At 35.2% G+C, this 14,525-nt stretch overlaps 1 protein-coding gene across 2 annotated transcripts in view; it reads right to left on the reverse strand.

The window, feature by feature from the left end:
* CWF19L2 (CWF19 like cell cycle control factor 2) overlaps window positions 1–14,525 on the reverse strand; it is a 97,680-nt gene that overhangs the window by 34,427 nt on the left and 48,728 nt on the right. For both annotated transcript variants that reach the window (XM_045840604.1, XM_045840596.1), the window contains exons 11-12: window positions 8,230–8,346; window positions 6,466–6,603 (exon numbers count right to left, since the gene is read on the reverse strand). In XM_045840604.1, coding sequence (XP_045696560.1) covers window positions 6,466–6,603; window positions 8,230–8,346 — 255 coding nt within the window. The remainder of the gene's footprint in view (window positions 1–6,465; window positions 6,604–8,229; window positions 8,347–14,525) is intronic.

Below are 14,525 nucleotides of genomic sequence, written 5' to 3' on the forward strand. Positions count from 1 at the left end.
ACCCAAATTCAAAGACATCTGCCATAAAAAATATGTAACATTTGGATATTCTATGCCAAAGATGGACAGACCATGGTGCACAGGCCAAATCAGGACAGCCATCTGTTTTTATGTAAATAAAGTTTTATTGGAATATAGCCTCATGACTCATTTATATACTGCCTACAGCTGCTTTTATGCCACAAGAGCAGAGCTAGTAGTTGCAACAAAAGGCTGAAAATATTTACTATCTAACCATTTAGGGAAAAGCATGCCAATCTCTACCCTAGACCAACTCCTTTTAACTAATAAAAGAAGCATAGGGTAATGAGTTCTTGTGGTGTCTTCAAGAAAATACTTAACATATCTAAGTTATACACCAATGATATTACTATCTCTAAACATTTAATAACAGCTACATTAGTTCATAAAATTTTAACAGTGAAGAGATTAAGCACAATATTTAACAGAAATGTTCAATATTCCAAATAACTTGATAAACTTTTAGCATTACTTCAAATATTTAGCATAGCTGATTCTAATTATTAAAAATACAAAAAAATTGCTACTATACCGTGGTTAATTATTAGCCATGATGAACAAAAATCACAATGCCAAGTCAACATTTCTTCTATAGTAATCTGTAATTCCATTAGTTCTACCACATAGAAGGTAGGGAGAGGCATTACTTTTTGTATTTAAAAATAAAAGTTTATCCTTTTCTATAAGAAATTACCTAAAATGATTCAAGCCAACGCTCTTCCTTTTGTTATCACATACAAATCAATCTTTAGCCAAAAAAGAGAATAACGTTAAAACAACTGACTGCAGGAGGGCACAGTAGGAAGGCACTTCACTGCCTTAGCTGCTTCAACAGAATTAATTACTCCACTAAATAATACATAGGAAATAATTTGCTCAGAATAAAACAACATGCTTTTCAAAATCTTTATAGCACTAGTACAAATTCAACAATACAGAAATTGGTCAATCAATGCTTTCTTAAAATCTGAATTTTATGTGTATCAGTTACATACTCAAAAGTTTGTCCAGTTTGTAGGTTTACTTACTGCTATCAGTTCTAGCTAATTTCTGCCAATTATCAGCCAATATCTAAATCATTTAAAAAGAAGTATTTATTTATGAATAGTGTAAAAACTGAATGGAAGATAGGAAAAATATTTAATGAGTGCCTACTATCTATACTAGGGAGAATTCTTATAAATCCACTTACTAAGGGTGATTTCACGTGAGTATTTAATCCAAAATGTCATTTTATAGAATTAGGACATAATTTTCTAAGTCAAAAATTTCCGTTGTAGCTAACATAGACTGGAATGAAACTTTTAAGGATCAAACACCATTGATAAAAAGTTTTTCTAGCTGTACTGAGATATAATTGACATATAACATTGTGTAAGTTTAAGATGTGCAATGTGATGATCTGACATGTACATACTGTAAAATGTTTATTACAAAAGGATTCATTAACATATCCTTTACATTATATAATTACCATTTTATAATTGTTGTTGCTTTAAGACAATTAAAACTCTACTCTCACAGCAACTTTCAAGTATACAATATAGTACTGTCAACCATAGTGCCTATGCTGTACATTAGATCCCCTTAACACATTCAGCTTATAACTGAAAGGTTATACCTTTTATCCAGCATCTACTCTCTTCCCTCCCTTCTCAGCCCCAGCAACCACCACTCTACTCCACTTCTATGGGTGTGGTGTTTTTAGATTCCAAATATGTGTGAAATCACATACTATTTGTCTTTTGCTGTCTGACTCATTTCACTTACCATAATGCCTTCAAGGTCTGTATGTACATAAACACATATGTGTAGCTATATATATGTATATAGATACACATTTTCTTTATCCATTTCTTTGTTGGTGGACACTCAGGTTATTTGCACGCCTGGGCTACTGTGAAAAATGCTGCAGTTAATATGGAGCTGCAGATGTTATCTTCTCTGTACATATACCCAGAAGTGGAACTGACAGATCATGTGGTAGTTCTATTTCTAATTTTTTGAGGAGTCTCCATACTGTTTTCCTCAGCAGTTGCACCAGTTTAAATTCACACCAACAGTGCACAGAGTTCCTTTTTCTCCATATCCTCAGCAGCATTTATCTCTTCTCTTTTTTGATAACAGCATTCTAACAGGTATGAGATGATACCTCTTCCTGGTTTTGATTTGTATTTCCCTGATGATTAGTGATGTTGAATGCCTTTTCATGTCCTTGTTAGACATTTTTAAGACATCTTTATAAAAATTTGTTTATTCCATACCTCTGCCTATTTTAAAATGGATTATTTGTTTTTTTGCTATTGAGTTGGATGAGTCCTTTATGTATTTTGGACATTAATCCTTCATCAGAGAGACAGTTTGAAAACATTTTCTCCAATTCAGTAGATTTCCTTTACATTTTGTTGAGTTTCTTTTGCTGTGCAGACACTTTTTTGTTTGATGTAGTCAAACTTGTTGACTTTTGTTTTTGCTGCTTGCACTTTTGGTGTCATATAGAAAAATTCATTGTCAAACAGACATCAAGGAGCTTTTCCCCTGTTTTCTTTTAGGAGTTTTACGGTTTCAGGTCTTACATTTAAGTCCTTAATCCATTTCAAGTTAATTTTTTTAAAGATTTTATTTATTTATTTTTAGAGAGAGGGGAATGGAAGGAGAAAGAGAGGGAAACATCAAAATGTGGTTGCCTCTTGCATGCTCCCTACTGGGGACCTGGCCCACAAACCAGGCATGTGCCCTGACTGGGAATCCAACAAGCCACCCTTTGGTTCGCAGGCTGGCACTCAATCCACTGAGCTACACCAGCCAGGGCTCAAGTTAGTTTCTGTAATAAGTATAAGATAGATGTCCAATTTCATTCTTTTACATATGGGCATCATTTTCCCAAAATCATTTGCTGAGATTACCTTTCCCCATTCAGTATTCTTGGCTCCACTGTCAAATATTAGTTGACCATATATGGGTTACAGATATTTACTTCTAGTTTCTCAATTCTGTTCCACTGCTCTGTCTGTCTGTTTTATGCCAATGCCATGCTGTTTTGATTACTATAATTTTGTATTAGAGTTTAAAATCAGAAAGTGTGATGCCTCCAGCTTTCTTCTTTCCCAAGATTTCTTTGGCTATTCAGGGTCTTTTGCAGTTTCATACAAATTTTAGAATTGTTTTTACTATGTCTGTAAAAGTGCGAATGGAATTTTGTTATTGCATTCAATCTACAGAAGGCTTTGGGTAGTCTGGAGATTTTACCAGTATTAACTCTTCCAATCCATGCATGTGGAGTATCTATTTCTTTCTGTCTTCAGTTTCTTTTATCAATGTCTTACAGTTTTTAGTGTATAGATCATTCACTTCCTCATTAAGTTTACTCCTAAGTATTTTATTGTTCTTCATGTTATTGTAAATGGGATTGTTTTATTTCTTCTCCAGATAGTTCACTGTTAGTATCTACAAATGCAACTGACTTTTGTATGTTGAGTTTGTGTCCTGAAATTTTATTCAATCATTTACTAGTTTTAACACCTTTTTGGTAAAGTCTTTAGTTTTTTCCACATACAAGATTATAACAACAGCAGAGAAAATGTTATTTCTTCTTTACCAATATGGATGCATTTTACCTCTCACAAGCAGCTGACAGTTATTCAACACCTCCTTGCTATCTCCTCTGGCTTCTGAAATACCACAACCTCCCTTCCTTTCTCAATCTCATTTGTTAAGTCCTTTTTCTCCTCTTCCAGAGAGTGTTCCAGGGCTCAGTCTTCAGACTTTCATCATTCATAATTTCTTAAGTCCCATCAGGAAAGTGGCTGCCCCCAAAGTTGGAGAGACAGGAAGGTGGGTACAAAGAGTCCCAGTTCATCTGTGGAGAACCCAGTGGTTCTGCAGGAAGCAGTGCCAGGGTAACTGTCCAACTACTGGAGTCTCAGTGTGGACAAGCCTGAGAATTAAAAACTTCCCAGAGAACTCAGTCACAGGGCCCTCCACCCCATGCTTTTGTAAATTTTACCTCTAGGAGCTCTACCAGGTCCTCAGTAATGATTAGGAAAAAATCCACTCCTGCTTCCCAGAAAAGAGGAACCATTTTAAAATATACCAGAACATTCTGTTCTTCTTAGCAAGGTCTGCCCTCAGTAAAAACTATTTTACTGGAGCTTAGCTCGCTAGGGTTTTATCAGAGCCTAACCTACCTGTAGAACTTCAGCCTCCTCTAACCATTCTATCTCAACTAAGCTTGGAAAACAGTGAGAAATACTGGTGAAGTAGATGCTCCAGGGACACAGGCTCACCAAGAGCAGATGCATAATGTAAGCAGAAAGATGGGAAATTTTCAGAAAGAACAGAAAGTTACAGATAAAAAAATACTGGAAAAGAAATGAAGTATGCCTTTGATGGGTTTATTAGTAGACTGGACACAGCAGAGGAAAGAATCTCTGAGTATGAGGATGGGGCAATATAAACTTCCACAAATGAAAAGCAGAGAGAAAAAAAGACCGGAAAAAAACCCCAGAATATACGAGATCTGCGGGACAACTATAAAACATAAACCAGATCATGCCACGGTCCTGGTAAAATATCTTCAAAAGGCTTCCCATCATTTAAACAAAAATGAAAGTCCTTATGCCAACAGCCTGTTTGACATTACATGATCTGCCTCCTAGTATGTCTCCCATCTCATCTTCTACTTCCCTTTCCCCTACTACCAGTTGCATGTGTCATCTTGCTGTCTTTTAATGCTCTTGACGCTTATCTCTGCTTCAGATACATTGCATTCCCTGTTTCTTCTGCATGAATAGTCTTCCCCTAGATAGTCACATGGACCACTCCCTCACTTTGTTCAGAGTCTGCTGAAATATCACCTCCCAAAGGCCTTCAATCAACACTCTATGGAAGATACCACCCTATGTTCATTTTGCTTTACTCCCTAAAAAAAATTCTACTTGGTGATACATTATTTATGTTATATAATATGTTATATCATGTATTTGTTCATTTTCTGTATTATTCTTTAATGGGAATAACTCTGACCTGACCACTTCTCTACATACAGCACAAATTAGGCTGAATCCATAAATGACTATTACAATTTTTAACAAGTTTTTATCTTGTGTATAAACTTGACCACTGTTGAATCCATAAATGACTATTACAGTTCATAACAAGTTTTTATCTTGTGTATAAACCTAAGTGGACTATGATAAGATTACTAAAACTATATTTAATTCCAACTTCTACATTAAGTGATCTGTCCCATTTCTGAGAAGACATTTATAAAAATGTCTTTATTTCTGCATTAAATTTCCAGACCCAAGGCAATTTCTAGTATTTCCCCAAAAATAAAGAAAAGTAAAATGATTCTAATGTGCTAACCTTAAGATCCGACACACTTTTTGGTGATGGGAAGAATGACCATTTCTATTGAAACCCAAAATTGCTTTACCCCTCCCACAGACAAACCCACACTCAGGTACCTTGGTTAACTTTACTCCAGTTTTAAGTTAATTTTTTTCAACAGGTAATATGTTCACACAGTTTTTTAAAAAGTCTAAAAAAGAACAGTACAAAGTGTCCCTCCTGTCCTTCAGATGCCTAATTCAAATTTCTACCATCACAAAGTAAACACTGGTATCATAAAGCAGGGATGGGCAAATTTTTTCTGTAAAGGACCAGATAATAAATAATACCTGCTTTGTAGGCTACTAAAGTCTGTCATAACAATTCCACCTGGCCATTATACAGAATATGCAACCAAATGTGCATAGTTGTATCCCAATAAAACTTTATTTGCAAACACAGGCAGTGAGCTGAATTTTTCCAGTGGGGTAAAACTTTGTTATAGAGCTAAGTTAAATAATTCTCTTTTATAAAAAACTTTAATGGTAGTGTTTGGAATAAACTGCAATGGAACAGACTGCAACAAAAAATGCTATTTGAAACAAAAATTCATCCCACTACTCATACTTATGTATTAATATGCATTCTCATGTAAAAATATAATCTTCATACAAATAGACAATATTATTACAAGATGTCTTCTCTATAACCTATAATATATTATACCAAATATACTCTTATGGCATAATTATGAAGAAATGGAGGAACATTATGACAAAACAGACTGGTAACCTAACAGTACCACACTGTCAACATTAAACTCTGACTTAACATTTTCCTTTAAATGGTAGATGAAAATTAACATTTTCATGGAACACATTAAAAAACTAAACCAGAGTTCATATTTAAAAACAAACTAAATCCTAAATATATATTTCCCAACCAAATCAATTCTAAAATGCATGTTCCCAATATGTCTTACCCAGGTTTTAATTTAATAAAATTAATCAGGATTAGAAAGAACCAGCTCTGTCTGAAAAGTAGATCAATACTAGATTGAGTAACTAGTAACCAGCTTCTCAAAATCCAAAGGTATCTAAGAATATGTCTTACCTTAGATGCCATTCTCATAAAAAGTTTGTTTTGATTTTCTGCTGTTCCCATCTTTTCATTCTTGACTAAATCATTTAGGCTTAGTTTATCATCATCATGAAAGTATCTGACCCTTTCTTTTTCCTCATGGGTTGAAGCCTATGACAAAACAAACATTAATTTAGTAAAAACATAAGTTTCTGAAGCATTTCAATGAATTACCTAGAAATCTGATATTAAATGTACGAATCCCACTATGTATTGCAATCTTGCCTTCCTATAAATTCCTATTCTATTTGTTTCCATGTGGAAGAATTTCCATGAGAGTGACACTCCCTACTTTTCTGCCCCTTTCCTTTCCTCTTCCCCGGGGAATGAGGCATGACACTATTGGATTTCTGAGTTTTGGGGAAAAGAAAGAATAATTGTACCCCTTCTGTCCCCTCTACTCATCTCCTCATTGTAGTAAAAGTAAAAATTCCCTATCACTATGGAGGGAAGTCTGCAGTTATCCAGAAATTAAGCAAGCACGTTGAAAACAGAGAAGTATTAGCAAACCCAAATTGAACAGCTCTATCAGAAACAAAGCAGATATTGTGATTCTTAACTAAATCAATCCTGTGTTTTCCTACCAGATGGTTTCATACCTACTTGTGAAAAATAAAAGTGCTATTTATTTCCTCCCAAATCAAATCCGCCCAATACTATTTTCACATTTTCTTATACAAATAAAACCTGCTCTTTAATTTCTTTGAAATCTTTGGAACCACATTCCCAATATTTTCCCCCAACTATTCCTGTCTTCACTAGCTTAAATCCCATATTCCATGACTTCAATCATTCTCTGGCTCCAGGTCCTTAATTTCTGGCCCCGTTATCCTTTCACTGCACTCAAAAAGCAAACCTCGATCTTGAGTAAGTGTGTCTACCCTCTTCACTCCTATGCCTAGACTATTTGGTAGCAAGCAATTCTAAAAGAGCCCTCAATGATCTGGCAATGCAACTATGGGTCCCTGGTCAATTCTATCATCTCATACAGTTCAAAACGTTCCTGTTTTCCTGCCGCATCCCCTCTCCAAACCCTGAATCTATCACATTTCATTAGAAGAAGAGCCATCTCTTCCAGGCCTATTTGCTGAATGAGGTCATTATTATCGATAGTAGCATAGATACTCAACAGGCAAATAATAAACATTTGACAGAAAACTGAATGAACTAAACTCTTGTGGACTAAACCATCACTTGTATGATCTTACAATTTTTTTTAAAAAACCCTAATTTGGGAAAACTGAATACATTGTCTTTGCCATCTCAAGAACCTCAAGGTAGTGACAAAAATGAATTGCTAGAGCTGAAAGATGGAAAAGAAAATGAGGTTTATAGAAATCATAGCAACTGCATAATTAAGACACTGTGCATGGCTATTCTACCACCAGGTCTCAAAGTAGCTAACACAGATAAGAGGCCTAGGAGATCAAAGTTTTCCATAAAACCTATGGAAAGTATATAAAAGGAAGCTAGAAATGTTAAAGAAATATACATTAAAATTAAAATTGCCTTAAAAATTCAACGTTCACAGGTTTTTGAAAACTGTAGTGAATTACATTCCATTTTATAAAAGGCAAAGGGATCTAAGAATAAAAGTCATAACATAATTTACTGCCTTCTAATATTTGCATTATGCAGCAATTTTTCAGAAAATAATTTGAAGTAGTCTGATGAAAAGAAAGCCCCAAGGAAAAAAAAAAGGAATTCTGAAGAAACAAAGACGTGCGTTTCACATACCATCTGTCTCTTCCTTCTTCCTCCTTTAGATTCCAGGCTTCTTCCTGGTGTGTTCACAGGCCAAACTCTTCCCAACTGATCTGTGCTGACAAGAACCACTTCTTGCTGGTCTTCACCCTATGGAAATATTTAGAGATAACTTTCAAAACTACTTTGAAGAGTATTGAAGGCTTATATTTAATAACGACAAGGACATAAAAGCATAAAAATGATTTAGCTTTCACATAATTTTACAGATTATCTTAAGTCTCCTAGACTTTTATTACCCACCATAACGTAATATGATCATAATCTTTTTAGGGAAAAAGTGGGGGAAATATCAAAAGTTTACTTTATTGTTTTTTTTGAGGAATCATAGAAGCAAACTTCAAATAAGGTGATCAACTAAGATGATAAAGAACCAATATTTAAACAGACACTATATGAGAAGGTCTATCACTTATGCAGTAGGTGTCATTTTTATAAACGTTTCTTCAATTTTAAAAAATCCTAAAACTCAATTATAAGAACTAAAGCAACTAAATGACAAAACAAGCTTTCTTAAAAAATTATTTTATTTTATTTTTTAAGATTTAATTAATTTATTTTTAGAGAGGGAAGGGAGGGAGAAAGAAAGAGAGAGAAACATCAATGTGTGGCTGCTGGCAGGCATGTACCCTGACTGGGAATAGAACCTGCGACACGTTGGTTCGCAGCCCGAGCTCAATCCACTGAGCTACGCCAGCCAGGGCCAAAACAAGCTTTTTAAATCAGGTACTCTACACAACTGTTAAATCAGCTACTCCGCACAACTTCTATTTTTTTCATTATCAGTTCTGAAATGCTTTCCACTTTCCTGAGTCTTCGGAAGAAGTTATATCTCACACACTTCCAATCTGTAATCTTTTCCTACAAATTTTTAGCCTAGTATGGTATGGAATAAGAGTAAACTTTATTCTATGATGAAGAGTGTTATTGGAAAGGTTTTAATAAAGGACTACATAAAGACTATTAGTAAACTACTTTATTAAAAATCAAGTTGAAACATGACAAAGCAAATTATTCTCATTTCAATTTTCTTCTTGATCTTATATTCACACACAATATTAAATGGATGGTAAAAATTATCACTACTTTTCTTTTTTAATTAAGTAATAAACATTAATTAATGAAGTGTCATGTTTTAAAGGCCATCTCTCTGTTCACTCTCTTACTGCATAACAGAGATGGGCAAAACACTATAACCCAGTTTCTAACTTTATATTACCGCTAATGTTAATCTCCTAAGGACTTTCAAGTTACTAAATCTAATAAATACCAATTATCATCTAACTTGATTGGAAAGCATTTGATTCTGGTTATTATACAGGGACCAGCACAAATAACGCCCCTTTCTTATTACAAAAATTTTTATTACAAAATCATAAGCATGTACTTCTGTAACATAACAATATCACATGCAAGCACACCATATGACATTTTAGGTGAAATGTTCAAATTAAAACTATAAATTATTATACCCATATTATTACCCTACCAATCACACTCAACTGGGCATTACTACTTCTGCTGGACCCCATATTATTTGCCTAAAAGTCTTCTTTTCCCCAATTTTAAGCACTTCGCTTTCCTGGTTCTGCCTTACTTCTCTGACTCATTCATTCATTCAGTATTTTTAAAATGCCTACCCTATGTAGTAACTAAAAAATATATAGTCACTGCCTATAAGAAGCTTATAACCTACTGAAATAATTATTCTCTACATGAATTATCAATATAAAGAAAGTCAAAATCACTTAAAAGCCAATGAAACTTTTGCAATTGCAAGCAAAAGAATAAAATTATCTAGAAATAAACTTAACAAAGGATGTGAAGGAACTATATGGTTAAAATGGCCATATTACCCAAAGCAGTATTTTGAATTTAACACAATCGCCATCAAAATTCCAATGTCATTTTTTAAAGAAATAGCACCAAAAAAATCATCAGATTTATAAGGAACCACAAAAGACCCTAAATAGCCAAAGCGATCCTGAGAAAATAGAACACAGCTGGAGGTATCATACTACCTGACTTCGAATTATACTACTGAGCCATGATAATCAAATTAGCATGGTACTGACAGAAAAACCAGATACACAGACCAGTGGAAGAAAACTGAGAGCCCAGAAATGAAACCACACGTACATGGCAAATATTTTTTGACAAAGGCGCCAAAAACACACAATGGAATAAAAGAAAGCCTCTTCAATAAACAGTGCTGGAAAATAGGAAAGCCACACACAAAATAATGAAACTAGATTACAGTTTGTCCTCATATACAAAAATTAATTCAAAATGGTCAAAGAACTAAATAAAAGATCTGAAATAATAAATTACATAGAAGAAAACATAGGTACTAAATTTATACACTTTGGCCACAGAGAACATTTTATGATTTTGAACCCAAAGGAGTAAGGCAAAAATAAACGAGTGGGTCTACACCGAATTAAAAACTTCTGCACAGCATAGAATCCGACAGTAAAACAAAAAGGCAACCAACCAAATGGGAGATATTTGCAAACAGCTCTGACAAGGGATTAATATGCAAAATATACAAAGAATTCATACAATTCAATAATAAACAATCCAAGTAAAATATGAGTAGAGGACCTGAACAAACACTTCTCCCAAGATATACAAAGGACCAACAGATAGATGAAAAGATGTTCAACTTCAGCAGCTACTAGGGAACTGCAAATCAAAACTGCAATGATATACAACCTAACACCTGTTAGCTAGGCTATGATCAATAAGACAGGTAATAAAAAGTACTGGAGAGATTGTGGGAAAAAAAAAAGGAACCCTCATTCACTGCTGGTAGGAATATAAACTGGTAGAGCCACTATGGAACACAGTATGGCGATTCCTCAAAAAATTAAGAATAGAATTACCACGTGATTCAGCAATCCCTCTTCTGGGTATCTACTTGAAAAACTCAAAGACATTTATTCACAAAGATATATGCACACCTATGTTCACTGCAGCATTATTCACAGTTGCCAAGACATGGAGAAAACCAAAGTATCCTTTGAAGGATACTTTGAAGTATCCTTTGAAGGATAAAGAAGATGTGGTACATATACAAGATCTGTCCAGAAGGTTTCCAGCAATGTAATATGAAAAACAGAGACACTTATTGAAGAAGATACAAGATACAAGAAACACTGTACACAGGACAATGATCCTCAGTCCCCCTCAAAGCAGGCACGTTGGTGGGGACTTCACACAGCTCTCCCAATCTCCACCAGCTGTCCTGTTGTATTTTCCTGAATCTCATCAATGGTCTGAAATCTCTCCCTTGTCTACAGTGATTTTAGTTTTGGGGAAAACCCAGAAGTCACAGGGGACCAAATCTGAGGTGCAGTGGGACTGCATCACCTGGGTGATTTAATGTTTCACCAAAAAACTCCACACAAGACATAATTCATGACCATGTGTGTTGTCATGATGAAGCTGCTAATCACCAGATGCCCATACCTGCGGCCTTCTGAATCATCCAAATAGTTCCCATAGAGCAATGTTCAAGCTTAATGTAAAATTTAATGAAGATTTATCATTGCTCTACTTATTCAAGACATTCTGAATGTGATGGCCACACAATACACACGCTCACTCAATGGCATCTACCACCCCCACTGACTAGTACAGTGAAGTCATCATTGTTCTCACATGCACATTCCAGTCCACTGAGGTTACATCGATGTCGCACTAACCATTCATGTCATAATAACAATAGCTGGACTTTTTCCAGACAACCTCATATACCATGGAATACTACTCAGGCATAAGAAAAAGATGAAATATTGCCATTTGCAAAGACCCAGATAAACCCTGAGAGCATTATGCTAAGTGAAAGAAATCAGTCAGAAACTATAAGAACCATGTGATTTCTCTTCTACATGGGATATAAAATTGAAACTTAAAGACACAGACAACAGAATGGTGGTTACCAGATGGAAGGGGATTGAAGAATAGTAAAAGGTAAAGGGGTCCGGCCAAATATGTGTTGATGAAAGATCATGTGACTTTGGGTGGTAGGCACACAGTGCAGTGTAGAGATCATGTGTCATAGAAATGTGCACTTGAAACCTATATGATCCTATTAACCAATGTCATCACAATAAATTTAATAAAATAAATGATAAAAAATTAAAAATTTAAATTTTTTTAAAAAGGTATTTGTGGATAAACTCAAGATGCATGAAAGACTTAACCATAAGCTGCAACACCATAAAATTCCTAGAAGAGAACATAGGCAGGAAAATTTCAAATATTCCATGCAGCAATATTTTCACCAATATGTCCCCTAGAGCAAGGGGCATAAAGGAAAGAATAAAGAAATGGGACTTCATCAAAATTAAAAGCTTCTGCACAGCTAAAGAAAACATCAGCAAAATGAAACGGGAACAAACCGTATAGGAAAATATATTTGCCAATGATACCTCGGACAAGAGTTTGATCTCCAAAATACATAGAGAATTCATACGACTCCACTCCAAGAAGACAAAAAATCCAATTAAAAAATGGGCAAAGCACCTCAATAGACACTTCTCCAAGGAGGACACACAGAGGGCCCAGAGACATATGAAAGGATGCTCAGCACCACTAGCCGTCAGAGAGATGCAAATTAAAACCACAATGAGATACCACTTTACACCAGTCAGAATGGCCATCATAAACAAATCAACAAACAACAAATGCTGGCAAGGTTATGGAGAAAAGGGAACCCTAGTGCACTGTTGGTGGGATTGTAGACTAGTGCAACCACTATGGAAAACAGCATGGAATTTCCTCAGAAAACTAAAAATGGAGCTGTCTTTTGACCTGGCAATTCCACTGCTGAGAATATACCCTAAGTATCCTGAAACACCAATTCAAAAGAACCTGTGCACCCCAAAGTTCACAGCAGTGAAATTTGCAATAGCCAAGTGCTGGAAGCAACCGAAATGCTGACCAGTAAATGAGTGGATAAAAAAACTGTGGTACATTTACATGGTGAAATACTATGCAGCAGAAATAAAGAAGGAACTCTTACCCTTCACCAACAGCATGGATGGAACTGGAGAGCATTATGCTAAGTGAAATAAGCCAGGTGGTGAAAGACAGATACCGTATGATCTCACCTATAAGTGGAACCTAATCAACAAAACAAATAAGCAGCAAAGTATAACCAGAGACATAGAAATAAAGAACAAATTACCAGTAACCAGTGGTGGGGGAGGGGAACAGGAGCAGGGGAAAGAAGGGGGAGGGTTGTCAAGGAACATGTATAAAGGTCACATGGACAAAGCCAAAGGGGGGCAGGATGGAGGGTGTGAGGTAGGGATGGGTGGGGCCAGGGGGAAGAGTGGAGGGAAAATGGAGACCACTGTACTTGAACAACAATAAAAAAAATAAAAATAAAAATAAAAATAAACATTTTTGTTGAATAAAGGTCAAACCTCACTGCTTAAAAATGAAAGGCAAATAATCATTACTGTACTTTTTTTTTCTGTTTTACAGTTTTTCTAGGTATCAGTTTGAGAGGTTGGGATGCCAAAACACAGAAAAATAGTGTAGGCATACACATAGTCTACGAATCACAGCAGTGGTACTATAGTGAACTTAAAATGTATCTAGGAGTCCAACTGAAAACACAGTGTTACAGTAATAATGAATTATGGTCAAACTATAGGAAGTACTTTCAAATGCCTGACTTTATGTACAAAGTACCACAGAGTTTATCTGTTTCTGTAATTAGTTATTAGTTAATGTTTCTCTATGACCCTCTAAGGCATTCAGTTAATTTCTCCAATTGCTTTCAAGAGGATGTCTATGAAACCATCTCCACACAGCTGCTTGGGGGTGGTAACAGTGTATTTCTCTTCCTTGCCAGCAGTATGAACTAAACATTTAAGCCATTGAACCATTCATTATGCAGTGACTATTTCATTATTTACTGCAAATAGTACACTGAATTTCCTACACTGCTAGAAAAAAGAAAAAATGTAAAACTGAATTCCCTTAAATTAAATGTGTCCACGATGTGATTCCCCTGAAGGACTGTTAACTGGTTAAAGTGCAGATTAGCATCAAATAATATTAAAGAATAAGATTAGATTTGTCCTGATATAGAACTGGCAATCCTCCCAAAGTCAGTGGATCTCATCACTCGGTGCCCAAGCACAAGTCAGATGAAGAGACTATGCAACTGGGTGATTATTTAGATAAGGAAGCTACACTCATAGGAAGGCCAGACTAGAGGATTTACTAAAATTCATGGAGTTTTAAGGTTT

Source organism: Phyllostomus hastatus, unplaced genomic scaffold (assembly GCF_019186645.2).
Source record: "Phyllostomus hastatus isolate PE091 unplaced genomic scaffold, TTU_PhHast_1.1 phas_contig_113, whole genome shotgun sequence".
In the NCBI taxonomy this organism is placed as follows: domain Eukaryota; kingdom Metazoa; phylum Chordata; class Mammalia; order Chiroptera; family Phyllostomidae; genus Phyllostomus; species Phyllostomus hastatus.